Genomic DNA, 18685 nt, shown 5'->3' on the forward strand with positions numbered 1-18685 from the left:
TAAATCACCAGATGTTGTTGATTCTAGATATTTACTCTTGTTAGCTGTGTGGGCATGTTCTGTATCTTTATATTATCTATGAGGTATTGCAAGTTATGTTTTATTCAGATTCTCACCTTTAGTGCATCAAGCTGAGTATCACAGTTTGTAAACCAGGAGGTGGGGTCTGGTTTCTCCCGCTGTTGCAGCATCTCCCCTACAATGTTTAAGTCTCTTTTCAAGAGTTTTGTTTCTTTACACGGAAGAAAAACTCACACCTATTTGTAAAACTGTTTTCCACATTCATTAACCTACAGATGAAATCTATATTGATAATTCATCTGCCATGCTTAAACAGTAGAAGATGCTAAAACATCTAAATCAGAAAAGTGTGTCTCTAGAATCTCTCTGTAATTATTTATGTTTAATTTTACATTAATAATGAATCATCCAAAACCACAAAACCCAGACTCTGAACTTTCTAATTGCACAACAAGAAAAATGAATCCAGTCATACCTCTGGGTGTATGCATGTGTGCACAGATGAGTGTGTGTGCACTTATGGACCAAGATGCAGGCCTAGATTTGAGCCTTAGACTGCAATGCTCTGATTACTCGCCCACTCTAATCGATTGAGCCATATTCTATTCATATTTGATATGCCTCGGGGCAGTTGGGTAATGCTTTAAAAAAATCCACCCGTGCCCTTGGAGGAAATCTGGTCAGCCTAATGGCTTGTTTGAAGACTTTTGCTCGAAAAGCTTCTCTCTGTGATTGTGCTTGAGGAGCGACTCTCAGAGGGAATCATGCAATACCTTCTGAGACTTCACAAATGATTCGCATTCTTAACACACTGCTGTTCATTTTAGAAATTTAAGAAAGGTTGTGAGAGAAGTTTGATGTCAGCTTCGTTCCAACAGGAGGCCATTTCCCTGTGACCAGATCCAACACTGAACAGAGAGACCCTTTTCAGACAGCAGCAATTTTCTCTGTGATTTATCTGTGACTCCTAATGATTTCCTTTATAAAGTGCACATTTCCTTGGGGATGTGAGGTTGTTGCACATGAAGTTGATTTTTAAATAGCCTGTAACTTCTTTTAGAATCAGTAGAATTAAACATCAGCAAGGCAGACAGCGTGGACATGTATAAACAATATAAACTCCACAGCAGCTGCAGGTGTTCAGTCATTCATTAAGATAGATATATAACCTTTTTCTTTAACTATGCCGAGGTACAATACTGATAATTATAATGGGATTCTTAAAGAGAATAAATGATGTGTGTCACTCTGTGCAACATAGCACCAAGGTGCACAGCTCTGTTAAGTCTTGCTTTAAATGAGCTTGCCTTTTTCTGTTCTCCTTTCTGTTCATCTTGGGGTTTAAAATATTCAGTATCTTCGCAGGCTTGGATGTTGTACGATTTTGGGGGAAGTGAGGCATAGTAAATCCTTGTGAGTCAGTGATTTCAATCAATGTTGAAGGAAGACGGCTAACCGATTGTTCCTCTTTTGTTAAAAGTAAATATGAGATAGTGAAAGAATGAAATGGTGACAGTAATTATAAAGACAGGCACTTGTTTATAAACTCACCTAAGCAGCAGTGTAATGACTTCAGTCTAAAGCATCAATGCAAAACATGATGGAGGTTATATAAAAAATAATGTTATCTGGAGGTGAAATGCTTTTCTGATAAATTGATTACTTTGGTTTCATATGTATGGCTTATACCTTCTGATAATGACTGAATGAAAGTCATTATTATACCACCATACCTTGTGTCACTGTCAATATAAAACCAATCTCCTTGAGTTTGTTGTAATTCGTTGTTAATGTCAGTGTCTTCATAGGATTTATTATTGCCCGATTTCAAACTGTCCACCCAGAGGCCTCAGATTAAATCAATTTATGCTCATCACTTAGGCCTATATAACAGAATTCTAATAAACTATTTCAAACTCCATCCCAGGAGCAGTCCCTCAGTGGATCACAGCTGCTGCATGTGGTGCCTTGTTTGCCAGCTTCCTGCCAAAAGTCGTTTTTTTTGTCCTCCTCCTTATTTTTTAAATAACAGCCATGAGGGTAAAACGCATCTGGTTAACGGTTAAATCTGATCAGACTGTTTAGGGTTAAAACAAATGGCAACAGTGGTCATAACAAACAGGAGCCACGGTAGCCTCTGGGCAATCACAATCACGGCAGCAACATGGTTAAACGTCCTGGCCCTTTGTTCGTTTGTCGGCTTATAGCTTTAAGTCACAACAACAATTAGAGTGTGGTTTTGTAGGTGGAAGATTAAAGTAGTTTAATTAAAGCTAAATTGCTGCTAGAGCAAAGTGTGCTGCTGCTACTACTACTACTAGCCTACTAATAATAATTATAATAATAAAATGGTTATTACATAAAATAGAATACAGGCTAATACATTGAGGGGAAGTTTGCTATAATTAGGGGGAAGAAATATGAGTTATATAACCTGTTTTAGATGTGGACGTTAGATTGTTTTTTTTATCTAGTTGAAAATAAAACAGAAAATAAAAATGCCTGGAAACATAAATTGAGTCGTAAACGACTAAAACTTTATTCTGACAATAAAATGTGCAAAATGGGGGGAAAAATGAAGATAACAGCTTCGTGAGTAAGGCAGTAACCCCCCTTGTTTATTAAATCACACAGTCTGAGGAGGCTTGTTTTGCCAGCATGTCTCCACCTGACAACAAAATGCCTCGGAGAAGCGCAGATTTTCATCTCTGTTAGCATGTTGATCCGGTTATTTAAGTGTGAGAACAAATATTTAGGGCCCACTGAAGCTGATTCATATCAGTCGACATACAAACATGATACATTTGTTTTAACATGCTCACAGTTCACAGCTTATCTCTGGTTGTTTTTTTTTGACCTTTATAATAATCCGTTGAATAATTAGTGTTGATGTCTTCGCACTGCAAAATGTCCGTCAGAAGAAGACACCGTGTAAGTTTTATTTATGAGACATATACATTTTCTTTATTAAAATAAATAAACAATGTGCCTATCGGCTGAGATAATTAGATATTTCTAATGCACTTTTACAAGTTTTTACAAAGCTGAAGGTGGATCAAAGTGAATCTTGATCCAAGAAATGTCCTCAAGGTGGGCGAAAATATCAAAAAATGTCTTTGTTAGATGGCCTCACTCGTTTCAAGAATCATGATTTAAAGACTCAGATGACATGACATGATGTGAGCAGTGATCGCTTCATTTCAGTCCGTGCTGCGTCTCTTTGTGTCTCCTCAGATCCACTTTTCTCTGGAAACCTTTGCCGCAGAGGTCGCAGCCGAAAGGTTTGTACCCGGTGTGTTTCCTGCTGTGTGTGATAAGGTTGGAGCTCTGGCTGAACGCTTTCCCACAAACCTGGCATTTGTGTGGCTTCTCACCTGAAAAACACATCCAGAAAACATATTAGTGGGGGTTCTATTTTATTGAACATGATTTCGAACTTTTACGCACAAATTACGCACAGATTCTTTAAGGAACACTAGAAACCCAACAACATTTTAACTTCGGCCAAATGTGTTACGTTGTGTTGCATTACAGTCTGCATTTTCTCCACTTGCCTGTGTGGATGAAAGTGTGTTTCTTCATGTCTGACTTCTGGTGGAACCTCTTCCCGCAGTACTGGCAGGGGTATGGCCGAGTGTCGGAGTGGATAAGCAGGTGCGTCGACAGAGTAGACGACCTCTTAAAACTTTTACCGCATATTTTGCAGTCGAAACTTCTTTCCTGAAACGTGAGCAGAAGCGGGTTTAGTCATGATTTCAAGTCAGCACACCCACCCTGACAGAAAAGCAGTGTGACAGCAGCATGCAGACCCAGAGAAGGTGCGAACTGCAGGATGCGGTTTCAAGTATGTGACGTTACCTGAGAGTGCACGGCTTTGTGTTGTTCCAGGCTGACTGCGTGTCCGAAAGTTTTGCCGCATATTTCACACGCAAATGGCCTGGTGCCACTGTGCGATCTGCGGACATGGACTTCTAAACCGTGCGGAGTGGAAAACACCTGTGTAAAGAAAGAAAGAAGTCATCGGTCAGTTTTGGAAATAACAATAAAGTTTAGCTGAAAAAAATATATATTTTTGTTAGGCTTATTTTTGTTAGGTTAATTAACATTTGTGAAATAACTTAAGAGTCACTGAGGTCAGATCATTGGGATCATTTGATTTACAGGCAGCAACAGTTTTTGCAGTTTTTGCAGTTTTAGATGACCAGCAGCAGCTAACTGTGTTAGCCGTCCATTTATTTATCTCCATCCTCACCTTACTGCACTTGATACACTTGTAAGCGCCATTGAGGATCAGACTGGAGCACAGCAGGTCAGACTGGGCCTTCACATTGTGGGTTTTTCTATGCAGGCCTCCCTCTGGGAACAGCAAAGCAGCAGCGTGCCTCCTGTAGTCACCGTAAGTCTCCTCGTCCAGAGTCCGGTCTGCGTACAGGGCTGAGTGGGTGCTCCTGTCCCCGTAGAAGGCCAACGCCGCCGGGCCTCTGTCCACCTCCATGCCGGGATGGAGGCTCTCCTGCACCATTGGCCTGAGCCCCGGTTCCGGGTAGCTGCTCCACGCATACGGCCGGAAGGGAATAGTGAAGGGCTCGGTCTCATCCACCAGAGGAGACAGGGATTTCTCAGAATCCACTGAAGAGGGGAACAGAGGCCAGATCAGAAACCAGGTTCAAGCAGGGCGTTTCCATGACCCCACAGGGCCCGACGGGGCATAAGTGTCATGCAATGTTCTATCAGAGAATTCCCAAATGATGACGCCGTTGGGGAAACCATGTAATATCAGATGTAGAAGGGGGGTGTGTACTATAACAAATAAATAGTATTGGAGAATTTGGCCTAACGTTATTTCAAGGCCCAACACACTTTTATATAGCCTATACATGTATAAATAAACAAATTAACTCATATGACAAAATTAGCTTAAAAGTAGCCTAATGAGTTATAGTTGTAGTAGGCCTAGTTATAGTGACAGCATTCTTAGAATATAACACATGAAATAAAACATGTTAACTCTTATAGTCTGCCACAAAGGCAGCATATATTTTTTGTATGAAAAAAAAACAAAAACGTATCCGGCTATTAAAGTATTATGGTTCACAAAATGTGCTGAAAATTTAAAATCACATATTTCAGATAGACGTGCAAAAAATATAAAGATATTCCTACAGAGACTTGAATGTGTCTGCGTGTGCCTGTATAAAGGGTGATGGATCTGTGTGGTGGTGTTTGTACCCGGGGATGCAGAGGGGGACGGAGGCCTCCAGAAATCCTCATAGTCCGGAGAGCGACCGCACAGACTGTCGGCGCAGCTCAGCGGGGACTTCGGGGAGAAATCAGCAGCGTCGGCCAGGTGGGAGTCCGGGGAGAGGCCGTACCTGTCCACCGACATGTCGGTATCATCTTGAAGCTTATCTGCTTCTGAGAGGTCACAGGGAGGAGCGCAGTCAGCATCTTAACGAAAGGAAGCGATACAATTCTAATGTTTTTAGACAACTGCACAACTGTCATGTCCTTAAATGCGTCACTATAAATCTATCATTAGTCTAATGGAAGTGATTTTTCGTTAGCGTGAAATCTCAGTATGTAGGCTACCAAATATACGCTACATAGGAAATTCAACTTTTTTTTTCCATTTTTGTCTCAGCATTTTTAGAAAATGTATTTAAAGCCTAGCCATAATTCAATAAACTGCACCGACGCGGTAGAGTCCTTTAAAGTGTGAAACCAGTGATAATTTTGTATGTATGCATTTCCCCTTTGTGATTTATAATTTAATATGCCTTTAATCATAATAATTATCCCGTAAAATGTCCGCAATTATTGACATGATATTTTAGTTTAAAACTTTGTTATAGGCTACGTGAAATGGGATAAAAAAACAAACACACATTTTACGCCGTAAAGGAAATGTGAAAACGGCATCATTTTGTACACACCTGAGCATATTTGAGCCAGTATACTATCCAGCCTGCTGTAGTCATCCTCCAAACTCCGGGGCTGGTGGTAACTGTGCGCCTTCTTACTCTTCACCATGAAGGAGCGAGGCATCTCTGATCTGAGAGCAAACAAATCAGTGAGAATAATCCAGCTGTAGAGAAGGACGCTGCTGCTCGCCCTGAACTCTGCAAAGACCCGATCTCCACTGGTGGGGAGCTGCGGGTCCAAGTGCTTTAATAGATTTCAACCTGACGACGGAGCATGCGCACAACCTCCGGCCTGTCTGCCAGGTGTTGCACGGACAGGTGTCACTGCAGAGACTGCACTGCAAAAAGTAACCGCCTACTGCGCGCAGTGCGGTCAACAGGAAACTAGACCTAGTCAGCAGCGGGGGCGATGTCTTTCACCTCATGAAAAGTCACTCAGGACTTCACTTGATAGCATATTACAGAGTGGTTTGCCTTTGTCCTGCCTTTTGTTTCAAGAAACACCCGTGGAATTATCAGGAGTTGATTTTTATTAGACAATAGGTGACGTTTGAATGAGGACTTTTTGCCGTGTTGAGCCCGCCGCGTGCAGCTGCTGGTCCCCTTTTGGCTGCAGCTCGTGTCTCTCTCCAGGGGAGCCTGTGGCAATCAGGAGAAGTGATACAGGCCTTATCAGCGCCTTACTCAATCTAACAGGGGGAGAGGAAACGCGGAGGCGCACCCCAGGGTGTCTGAGAGCCTGCATATAGCATGGTAAAATCAAAAGGGCGGGGGAAACTCTGAACCTACAGTGTCCTCTTATGCTTAATATAGATCACAATCACTAAGAAATACATTATTTCACAATTATATCCTGTACATCCCTGCAGGTTTGACAGGAGTGTGTTTGGTGTTTTTTTTTTTCTGAAATACAATGGAATAAGATAATAGTAGAATCTGCAACGATTGACACATTCCTCACATTAAATACAAATTTATTGGGATTAAACCTCGGGCTCCAGGTGTCCCCAGATGACAAGGTTTGGTGGAGCTTTGTCCCGGTCTGGTGGTCAGTTGGGCCGTATAGGCTGTTATTATGTGACAGACACTCACCGTCCTCACGCCTGCGGTGACAGTTTCACATTACCCTGGGCATTATGCTCAATAAGAAGAAGCCCCAAGCAGACAATTTGTTTTCTGTTCGGCCAGGACGCAGATTGTAGCCCAGTTTAAGCGTCATTACGCACCGAACAATAGGATAGAGTCGTGCGTTCCTGGTTCCTTTTTTTTTTTTTTTTTTTTTTTTCACTGCAGGTGCAATAAGTGAATCCCAAAACTATTACAGTGAGGAAGTAAGAGGGACTTTATTATTCCAAGTGAAAGAACCATCACAATTAATACAATTATTAATATTTGATTGAAACTGCTTTTTACTGATCAGCATTGTCTACTTTCGCGCTTAGATAAAAATGTTCTTTTAAGATTTTACCAATGAGTGTCACAATTTTAGATCTAACGTTTTTAGATCACATTTTTTTTGAACATGTTCTTATAAATAAATCAGCTCAAGTCAAAACTTTCATGACTGTAAATATTTTTCTTTACTTGATCACAATATTGGAGACGCAGATTGGTTTCAACCTGGACTAATCAGATTAAGCACGAGGACGCATTTTATAGGCTCGGTATGTAACAGCTCCGGAGCACAATTAATGTATGTTCACTATCAGGACACTATTATCTAATTGGCAAACCAGCCTATCAGTAAATGAAGGGCAGGAAATCAAAGAGCCACATGCCCAGGCTCGATTAGACACCACACGGCCGTGGCATCCGGACACAGTGTTGGTGGAGATATGAAGCCCGATAAAAGTGGAGTCAGGCCGGCTCTTGCTGCCCGAGCCGACAGGCCGACAGAGAGGACTTTCGTAACGCTGCGTAAAGTATCAACCAACTGCGGCATCCTGCCATGTCAATCAAGAGACCTAATACAATAATATTACTTACAATAATATTAACATTTTAAAGATGTTTTTCTGTCTAAAAAAAAAAATTGTTTTGGGGTCATGTGTGTGTCATTGTGGTCGTGAAACACTGCTTAGATTACAATGTATTTCCTTATTGATTCTGCATAATTTATTCAAATATTTTGTCCTTTCTATTGAAATTCAACCTTAAAAACGCCTCTGCATCTGAAAACACCAAATGCCCCCACACTGCACCGGTCTCAGATTTCAATGCGCTCTTACGTTTCAGGATACACCCCACAAATAAAAGGCTAGTACAAATGGTAACCCTTTACTTGAAGGTATCTACAGTACATAAGAGTGACATTACACTGTCATGAACACATGACACTGTCAATTGACACATGAACCCTAACCCTAACTTGTCATGACAAAAAACGAATGACACTTAATGACAGAAGCGTTATGTCATAAACGTATATGACTTGTTTATGTTTATGACACTTCATGACAGTATGAGTGTGACCGTACTATTTTTTAAAAGCTGTAGTAGTTACACCCATCCTTTACTAAAGGTGATTTTATCTTAAATTCGAGTAATGTTAATTGTAAATCAAAAATCATAATCTATAAACAGATTTCTATGGCAACATAATCAGGCACACCTCTGTTTGGCAGGTACAGACATGAATTGAACCTAAGTTGTTCTTAGTTTTGAGGTTTTACAACCAGCTTTTTAAATTTTGAATAAACTGTCACTGCCCTTTACTACGCCATGAAATGCATGTTCAAAATATCAAGTATCATCAATCACTGCAATACAAAGTATAAGATTACACTATGGTCACAGTACTTTCACCATCCCAATTAGACCGTTCTAATGTCTAATCAAAATAAATAAATCAAACATCATCAATAGCATTTGGCAGTAATACATACCTGGTTAATGTTTCAGAGTGCCCGATGAGAAATGCACTTTTAAAATGTGGTTTTCTGCATCAAATGATTGGTAGTTGAGGCTCAGCTCTATAAACCGCGAGAAATCACTTCCTGGAAGCAGTCAATCTAAGTAAGAATCTTCAGAGGAAGGCAGCATTGAGACACAACATCCCCCATGTGCTCACAGTCATTTCAGTGTGGCTGAGGAGGCTCAGGTTAGCGGTCGGCTGCCTACTTTAAAAAAAGAGACATCAGTCAAGGAGTTTATCAAACGTTTATTGTGAACTCATCCAAGACACACAACAATCTCATTTAGTCTCAAGAGTGTGCTGACTGCTCCATAGTGTGGCCATGTGTGTCCTTACTGCACTGCAGACTCAAAAAGTGCCATAACGTGTTCCTCTCCCACCAAACACAGGGTATCTTGTTCATCAAAGGGACATCATCACCAAGTCAAACTCAGAATCTTTTCAGTTTCCTGAACATGACAGCCAAGACTTTCACTTCGACCTTGGCTTTCACGGAATACAGGAGTTAGTGTTCAATACAGACATTCAGAGAAATTCAAAGTCTTACACATCCAGGTCTGGGCACATGAAATGGAGTGGAACTGGCCTGTGTTTGTGCACAATCCAGAATATAGTGCTTACTTTGTTAACACTTGACAACTTCAGATTCCTCCCCAGTTTGTGTTATAAAGTGTGCTACGTTTTGTTATCTCAGCTTTGTCTCCCAGTTTAAGTTCCCTAGGACTGCCATCCATTTCCGTGCAAATTTGTGATAAACTTCTGGTAGACATTACTCATGTTTGACTCATCAGCAAATCTACTACAGTATGTGCTGAATTGACTTACTGCGGGGCTCATTTTGAAAGTAAAGCCTGGATGCTTTCAGAGAAATCAGTACAACAGCAACAGTAGTTAATTAAATCTTTCCACTGATAATTAACTCTTTTTTTAGTTTTCTCGTAAGTAATGATCAGCTTTTCTTTTTCTCTAACAGGAATCCTCACTTATCTCAAAAACAGGATTTGTGTTATCATATTAAACTAACTCATATGTCCCTTTTTCTGAATTTACAATATATTCTAAACATTAGATATGCAATAGATACATATTTTCAAGTTCAAAAGGAATTGAAAAAAACAAAAACATAATACACATTTACATATCTACAAGTATGCAGATGTCACATTGACCTTGTGGTACACCAGCCCTGGTGAAAGGCATGCGGCACGTGCTAAGGCCAAAAAGTCAACATTACCTCAAGCCAGCGCTGGCTGACACAAGCGGCTTTGATACCGGCCGCTGACCAAGCTCATCAAGACTATATAAAGACAAGAAAATATATATATATATATATATATATATATATATATATATATATATATATATATATATATATATATATATATATATATATATATATATATATATACACACACATATAAAAAATATAACACACACCTATACAATTCTGCCTCTGCACGATGGACACTTAGTAGTAACGGCATCAATACATTTTTGATGTTCATTTATAAAATGCTTTAAAAATATAAAAACATTGGATGAAGTGTGTAATATAGCATAAAATGTTTAATTGCACAGTCTCTTGTCTGTGTTGTACCAACAGGAGGAGGTCAACCCCCTTCGCCCCCGCCCCATTGTGGCCCAGTACACTTTGATACGCTCCACGTTTTTTCATTCTCTGCTGAGGTCCACACCAATGGTCGGCTTCTGTCAGTGGTGCTCAGACAGACTGTTGTTTGCTGTCCTCAGGAAGAAAACAAAAACTGCAAAAGGGAGGTAAACAAAATAAACTAAATCCATAAGTGTGATATGAAATGATGAGTTTCCTTTCTGAAATTCAGAACTCCAAATCCAGACATCTGCTCTGAAATGGCTGTTGGAAACACATATCCTGTTCCTCAGTGAGTGCTGTCAGCCTCTGTCCCAACTCCCAGTGGGTGATCGTCACACGGTGGTGGACTTGTGGCTGGCGCTCTGAGGTACAGAAAGTCGCAGGGCCTCATCGTCCTCCTCCTCCTCCTCCTCCTCCTCACTGTCGGTGTCCCCGAGGTTGGGGCGCAGTCTGATACGGCCCCCGCTCCTCTGCTGGGTGTTGTGGATGGTCGGGCTCTTGACTCCATCTTCATCTGAAGACTGGTAAGACCCATCATCCCCCACATAGTGATTGATCATGTGGATCCCATCAAAAGTGGACTGATTGGCCATGGTCCTCTGTCCTTTCAAGCAGCAAATCTGTGAGAGTAAGCATAATGATTATTAAGAGCAACACAAAGGCTGTTCAACCCTGCATGCAAACGTGAGCCAAACACATATACAGTAACTGTAACCCCCCAGCCTTGTATGTTCAATTCAACTCAATTTCATTTATAGTGTCAAATCACAACAGGAGTTATCTCAGGACACAAACAGATAGAGTAGGTCAAGACCATACTCTATACTTTACAAAGACCCAACAATTTCCCCACGAGGAAGCATTTGGTGCGAAAGTGGCGAGGAAAAACGTCCTTTTTACAGGCAGAAACCTCGGACAGACTTCTGAGGGAGAAAACATATACTAACAAGTATGACATGTACAAACACAATATATTAAAAATATTAACACAATACGGTCAAATCTTTGGCAGCCTGTGATACTCCTAATGAACAGTATCACTGGCACATATGGAAGGTGATGTCTTTCACAAATCTAACATGCATGCAGCAATTCAACCAAAATGGAACAATGTAATAAAATATGAGTTGTGTCCCAATTCCATACTCCAATAGCATACACTAAGCACTGCATTCTAATTTACATAGTTTACAGTTTTTGCAGTTAGTACACAATAAATCAATATCATTCACCATTCTGTACTAACAGGAAATAAACAAGAAGTACACCAAGAAATGATTTAGCAAATATTCAGTACTTTATATTTTTAATAATTAGTTTCCCTTTTTTCAGCTATGAGTACATCTGCCATTTCCTTTGTAAACTATATGGTGGGACAATATTGTCCATCAATTGCACAATGACTGCATACTGACATTTATGGAGATCACTTTTCCAGTGTGCATGCACTCAAAACATCCTTAGAATCAGTATGTAGTATGGAATTGGGATAAAGTGATTGTAGAATTGTTTCATGGTTTAGGGATAGCTCCATTTGAGACTGCGTGGGAGACAGTCCTGAATTTGTCCTACTGAAAACTTTAGAGAAGTAGCTGTTCTCTGCTGTTTACCAGAGGTGGACAGTAAACCCAACATTTATTTGCCAAACCAACCAGTTAGTCCTCATTCTGTAAGGGCCCTGACACCACGAGGACGGTCGGCCATCGGTCCAAGTTGCCTTAGTTTTTGCGGTGTGTCCCACAACAAGTCAACCATTGTCGGCTTTTTTTAAGCTGACGAGACATGTTGAATCGGTGTCGGAGCTGTCAGTGAGGAATCTCTCAGATGTTCAGCTGATGCGAATAAGTAGACAAGAAGAAAAACGGAAGTGGGGAAAGCAAGCAAAGTTTGAATGTTCCTTCTAGGAGCGGGCTGCTCAGTCCCTCTGCTTCCCCACCATAGGGAGACTTCTTTACCTAAAGAACGGGCCCCATCATCCAGTGTCTGCTGTCATCCTGGCGAGGAGTGAGGCAATGGGTCTGTGTTGCCGCTAGCGGATTCGGGCAAACGCTGTTTGTTGTATGTATCATAGCAATGGTTTGTACATCCGGTTTCCCTTTTAGATTAATGAATAGATTACTGCCGCCTGCTGGCATGGATAGTCATTTCCTCTCACGCAAGTGCAGAATGTACGTGCTAGTTGGCCAACGACAGTAGTCTTTGCGGTGTGTTCAATTGCAACTTCTTGGCCAAAAAGACGTGAGGCGACGCCACAGTCATCTTTTGTTGCCACTAGTTCTTTGCCGTCTGCCTAGTGTGTCAGCACATTTAATCTTTTCTCTTTTGATGAGGCATTACATTTCATCTTTATGTGGCTTGTCCAAGTATGTTTTCAAGTGCATTATCTAGTTTGCCTCTTTTTGTTGGACTTACTGCCCTTTATAGCGGATTGGAAAAAATACGCATTACAACTACTTTTAAACTGCAGCTGTGGTTGGTGTTTTTTTCCCCTCCATCAGCTACAAGGGGAGCAATGTGACCATTCTGGCTGCACTCAAAAAACAAATCATACAAAGATGAGATTTACGCTGTTAGTGTTTTCTAACAGCATGTTTGGGTTTTACAAGTGAAAAGACTAAAAGGATGAGGGCTAACTGGCTGGTTTGACCAATGTACATCAGGTTGACTTTCCCACCTCCAATTTAGAGCAGCGCAGCATCAATTCTCTAAACGTTTCTATGGAAGCATCCAGGACCGCCGCCCAAGCTGTGAATTAAAAAGACCCTAATGGGCCTAGGGTGGGGGTTACAGTACATGATGGTCAGGTTTATACCACTGGCGGTTACATGGCACATCTGTACCAACTCACCTGAGTCAGCCTGCCATGCAGCAAACAGACATGTAGAAAGAAATGCATTCAGAGGCCTGTTCAGAGCACAATACCAAAAATAACAAAAGCCCACATTTACTTGCACCTGTCTAAATGTGGCAGACTGCCTTCCTGTTGTTGCCATGCAAAAAGGGAATTGTGATCTAATCTGCCTGGCTGCAGTCACAATTTCCAGCAATATGATGCAGGTTTTAATTTAAATTATGAAGGAGGAGGGTGATGGGACTTGCGCCACTCTGTACTTTCAGGTTTGCTCACTGCAGACACTTGACTTAGCATGATTCATAGCATGCTTCATAGCATGCCGGTCGTAACCCAAGATGACCACAAGGCAAAACCAAGTGAGAGGGGAAATGACTGTGACTGCACTGCCTTAATATAAACTGCAGTCAGAAGAAACTAATGCCACTCCAGTTCAACCAAAATTCACCAACTGTGTTGTTTGTTCTTGCTTGTTTTGATTCAGTAACAGATGTCAAGATATGATATTCCTCTTGTAAATAACTGATCTGCTGGAAGACATTGAAGTAAGGTTCTCAATCACTAAGTAGACAATCATTCCGTGACAGCTTTTCAACACAACATTGGACTTTCTTGCATAGTACATGCATCATAAACAATAACGACTAAACAAAGAATAAATGTGAAAGTCTAAGGTATCAAGTTTACCGGGAGATGCTTTCACTTCTCTGATGTAGACCTGCAGGATAAATCGTTACAAAATCGTGATCTCGATTCACCCTGTTTATGATTTAATTTTTAAATGACTTCGATTTAAAAATGTATTTTGGTAGGACAGCTCTCAGACACTTCAGGTCTTCTCCCTCAGCCAATGACAAAGCGCCTTTTAGTCACACGTTTCACTCGTCAGTTCAGGGCTTCACCCTCAGCCAATGACAATGTGCCTTTTAGTCACGTGTTTCACTCGTCGAGCGAGCGTGGAAGTTCGGAAATAAACCAAATAGATATCAGGGCTCCAGACTGCGACCAAATGGTCGCATTTTGCGACCAAAATTTGAGAGTGTGCGACTGAATTTTACATCCAGTCGCACATGTGCGACCAGCAAATTTGCCCCCGTTTTTTACACGTTAAATGTCGAAATTTCGGTACCTGAGCGCGTAAGCGCAAGCTTATCTGTCCTCTCTGAAAATTGACAGAGAGCGGTGCTCCGACACAAACACACACACTCGCACACACACACGCAGAGGTGCGATCGGCGCAAACTACGTCGGCTGTTTTGTTGAAGTCACAGTGAGTGATGCCGATAAAGTGGTTTCAAGTATGGTTACAGTTTTTAAAAACTTCACACAGACAGCGTTTGCTGCAATATGATATTAAAAACAGTCACGATGCTGTTGACGTTACACTTCCTCTGAGACAAGCAGCAGGCTCAACTGTGTGCAATTGTGCCCTGGCGACTGACTGACAGGCTGAGATTGTAAGGCAAGGCAACTTTATTTCTACAGTTCCTTCCAGCAACAAGGCAACTCAAAGTGCTTTACATGAAACATTAAAGAGCAATTGAAAACAGTTATGATAAAAATACAACAGGCTAAACAAGTTACAGTGAGTAAGAAATGAATAATTATTCAATTTAATAGGTTGTAGGGATGGGTTTGAGAGGAGAGAGGGAGGGTTTTATTTTATTTTTTGTTTAATTTCTTTAGAGTGTAACAATAAAATAACATAATGTTCTAAGTACATAGGATAAACAGGTTTGGAATTATTTTTACAACTGAAATAATTGTTTTGTAATTACAGAGGGAAAGTACCAAAAAAATGTACCATAATTTCAGGTATCTGTACCAATATTGGTTCAGATAGCCTAAACAATACATGTTTAATTTTAAGGTGAATTCATTGTAGTTGTAGACCAGAGCTGGTATAGTTTTAAAATATTTTGGTTACTGTCATGACAGCAATGGTGCCTTCTATGTTACATCTTCAAAAGTGACACTGATTTTGAAACAGCACATTGTAATTTCTGCATCTATTATCAAAGTATTTATTAGTAATACAGTGGAAATTAGTAGAAATGTGAATATTTGGTTAGCATGTTGATTTACGGTGTGTGCCCCTAAATTTTCTGGTTGCGCCCCTAAAATTTTCAGTAGGGGGCCACTGTGCTCCTAGTGAAAAAAGTTAGTCTGGAGCCCTGTGATATTGATGAAAACCCAGGTACTAGTGACGAGAATCAGCCAACCACTCAGTCTCAAACCGAACTCGTTCCGAAAAAAGGCCCACATTCGGTGGTGTGGAAGTATTTTGGATTCAAGAAAGACGACGAGGGTCAGTCTGATGTGATTTGCAAGGCATGCTTTGCCCTCGCTGCAGCACCGCAAAGTAACACCACCAATCTTTACCAGCACCTCAAACGTCACCACAAACTGCAATACGATGAAGCCGTACAAGGCAAGAGGTCCGAAAGACGTTTCAATTAGCCTATTTACAGCTATGTTCAGGGCCATATTCAGTGCATTAAACTTCTATTTTTGGGAACCTACTTGAATGGCCAGTTGAATGTTAATTCTATAAAAGGCAAGCAGTTAAAGAGTGTGCTAAGAAATCATTCTGTTTTTGATAATGTACTTAAATTGGCAATTGACAAACTCCATTTCTCTAGAAACTGAAGCTGTAGCTGCAGCATGTTGATTGACATGTTTTAATTATGTAGACATGTTCAAGGAGTTCAGATAGAGCCATTATCAGGGCCATATTTACTTCAATATGTTAGGTCACTATTTTTGGTAGCCTACTGTATTTAAATGGCCAGTATTTACTTTATTTTCTTTATTCATTGAAGCATCTATACAGGCTTGTGGTGATGCACAATGTGCTATAGGTGCTAAAAGAAAATCTGTTTGGTACTGCCAATTTGTTTTGTTTTGTCATGGTTCATGTGTGCAATAAACATTACACATTGTGAGAAGAAATTTGTGGCAGAGAATCGTGATATCAATTCTAAGCTAAAAAAAAAAATCGTAATTCATATTTTTCCCTGAATCGTACAGGTCTACTCTGATGTCAGTTAAATTAATCACTAATCACATTTTTACTTGTTATTCATATCAAATCTTCAGTTGTAATTTCTAACTCTCTTAAAGCACATCTATCTTGGTTCTACTCTGTGATCAGCTTGGTAAAACCGTCTTGTAGAAAAATCTGTAGGTTATGTCTGTGAAGGTATCTGCAAGAGATGCGCAATGCCAACTCTGCACAGGAAGTCTCTGGGTGTAGTTAACACTTCTTCTAATCTGTTAGCCTCAAAGAAAAACCATATCTGAGGGAATGTTGTGAAATCTTCTGAAACGTTAGATCAAAGAAATGGCAACTGCAAAATCTAAATCTCTACAAGGGAAAAAAAAGGTAGTGTGATTACTGATGGACCTGATGCTAGTTTTACAAGTCTCACCTCATGCTTTAGCTCTGCTATCTGGTCTTTGAGGTCGCGGATGTACTGGCTCGAGTCTGTGTGGTTCAGCTGGCCTTGGACCTTTCCTTCTTCTTTCTGTTAATAGAAGGTGAGAAACGTTATAGCATCTGTAGAGCAAAGTGGTTAAACTTTGAACTAAATGATATACGATGATATACACCGTACATGTAAAAAGACGTAAATACCCAGGGACTTAACTACTGTACAAGCAGGACAAACACTGGCCGATACCAGAGCCCCGCTACTAAAAAAGCAGCATCACAAAGTGCCAGATGTCAGGGGAAACACACAAGTGTCATTTGTGCTTGATTTCCTCCTGGGGCCCTAGGGATGAGGCTGGTTGTTAGCTTTAACAGTTAAACAGCCCATGTGATGTTTACCTCCCTCAGTGAAGACATCTGCAGGCACTGGAGACAAACACATACTCTATTTCAAACCTCAATCACACCCTTGAACCTGCCAGTTTTACCAGTGAAGGGTGCACAGAGGAGTTCAAACCACAGGCTGCAGCACAGGAACACTGAGACAAAAAGGGAAGATGTGTGTACATAGCAGGGCTGGGATGTCGAGGTAGAGCGGTGAGACTGAGTCTTCTCTGGTTTGCCAACACCCCAAAATACAGATGGGGTTTTTAATTCCTGTGGTAAGGTGGGGTTGAATACGGTGTGTCCCAGTAGGCTTTTTTTTCCCCTCACAGGGTGTCTAAACAAGTAAGATTATTCCAAGAATGTATTGTTTTTGAGGTTTCTCCGCTCAAAAAAAAAAGAAAAAAAAAAGAAAGGCAGTTAATACGACTTCCTCGTGTTCAGTTGTGTGAATCAACAGGTGTCAGGCTGTGGCCGGGGACGTCAAACGTCTCACAAAAAAATGTCTTCCTCATACACTCTTAAATCTGTTGAATTGAAGTAGTTCTAACAGAAGGGGAATAGAAGGAAGGGGAAATGGGACCAACAGTAGTAAACTGAGCTACAATTCCGGAAAATCATCCTTTGATCATCAAAAACATCATTACCATCACATCTTGAGCAAGTGAGCAAGAATCATGCCTCATAAAAGGAATTCCCATGAAATGCACTAGCATATCATTTGACTGTGTTGTTTCAGTCAGCACATTCGGATAATCTTTTACATTGTTTGTGCATCTCCGTTGTGGCAACGACAAATAGCTTATTTTGAATCTGCAGAGACATCTGCGAAGGATGTGTGAAAGTTTACAATTCAAGTAATATTTTTAGTATAGCACTACAACTATAATTTAACATTCAATGTATCAATTACCTGCCTCTCAGTAAACATTTTTTTTAACTGTAGTACAGATGTGTTTCATTATTGCTTTTTCATAGCATATTTAACATGTGGAATTAATGATAGGATACATGTTCCCCATTACTTGACAAACAGAGTAAACATGAGAATGTCCTTTATAACATTTAGTATAAATCTCTGAGCATGTCATAGAAACCTCAAAATAAACCATGCATGTCACCTTTGGTAGAGTCTCTGCTTCGAGATGAGAAACCACTTCCTATGAGCTCAGAGATGGTGGAGCTGTGGCGTTTAACAAAGGCCATGACTGCGATAGTGAAAGAGTCGTACACATAAACCTTTCTAGACATCTTAGTTTCAGTGACAATGTTTCCATCATTACTCAGTGGATGTTATCATTAATTAATATCTCTTCATTAAATCTCTGCAAGTTTGTCGGTGTTGTTATTGAAGGATAATAAGGCACCTTAATGTTCTAAGTGGTTGGCTCTTCATTGATATCTGATCTTCTGTCTCCTACACTCAGTATTTTGACTCCGACAAAGCTAATCTGATCAGATAGTGACCTCTCACATTATAAAGCAAGATGCAAATTGTCACCACCAACATGTCACACCATTTCTGACGAGGAAGGCAAGAAACTGATTT

At 40.5% G+C, this 18685-nt stretch overlaps 2 protein-coding genes across 9 annotated transcripts in view; both read right to left on the bottom strand.

Moving 5' to 3' along the window:
- Window positions 1-2568: 2568 nt before the first annotated feature.
- gfi1ab (growth factor independent 1A transcription repressor b) lies at window positions 2569-8906 on the bottom strand. 2 transcript variants are annotated; one of them, XM_039810679.1, is made up of 7 exons: window positions 8828-8906; window positions 5955-6073; window positions 5251-5469; window positions 4274-4650; window positions 3880-4017; window positions 3576-3741; window positions 2569-3395 (listed from the first exon to the last, which is right to left on the bottom strand). In XM_039810679.1, the coding sequence occupies exons 2-7, from the start codon at window positions 6064-6066 to the stop codon at window positions 3217-3219; spliced, it is 1191 nt and encodes a 396-aa protein (XP_039666613.1). In that variant the 5' UTR covers window positions 6067-6073; window positions 8828-8906; the 3' UTR covers window positions 2569-3216. The 2 variants fall into 2 exon arrangements, with proteins under 2 accessions (XP_039666613.1, XP_039666614.1); XM_039810680.1 differs by lacking the exon at window positions 8828-8906 and having other exon boundaries at window positions 5251-5436; window positions 5955-6173.
- A 1380-nt stretch (window positions 8907-10286) lies between these two features.
- The window catches only part of evi5b (ecotropic viral integration site 5b), a 44870-nt gene continuing 36471 nt past the window's right edge, over window positions 10287-18685 (bottom strand). For 4 of the 7 annotated variants that reach the window (XM_039810672.1, XM_039810675.1, XM_039810671.1 and 1 more), the window contains 2 exons: window positions 16751-16846; window positions 10287-11088 (listed from right to left, as the gene is read on the bottom strand). In XM_039810672.1, coding sequence (XP_039666606.1) covers window positions 10801-11088; window positions 16751-16846 — 384 coding nt within the window. In that variant the 3' untranslated portion in view covers window positions 10287-10800. Of the gene's footprint in view, window positions 11089-13316; window positions 13327-16750; window positions 16847-18685 lie in introns of all 7 variants that reach the window. The other 3 variants (XM_039810674.1, XM_039810673.1, XM_039810676.1) reach the window with 2 other exon arrangements.

Source organism: Perca fluviatilis, chromosome 9, assembly GCF_010015445.1.
Source record: "Perca fluviatilis chromosome 9, GENO_Pfluv_1.0, whole genome shotgun sequence".
In the NCBI taxonomy this organism is placed as follows: Eukaryota; Metazoa; Chordata; class Actinopteri; order Perciformes; family Percidae; genus Perca; species Perca fluviatilis.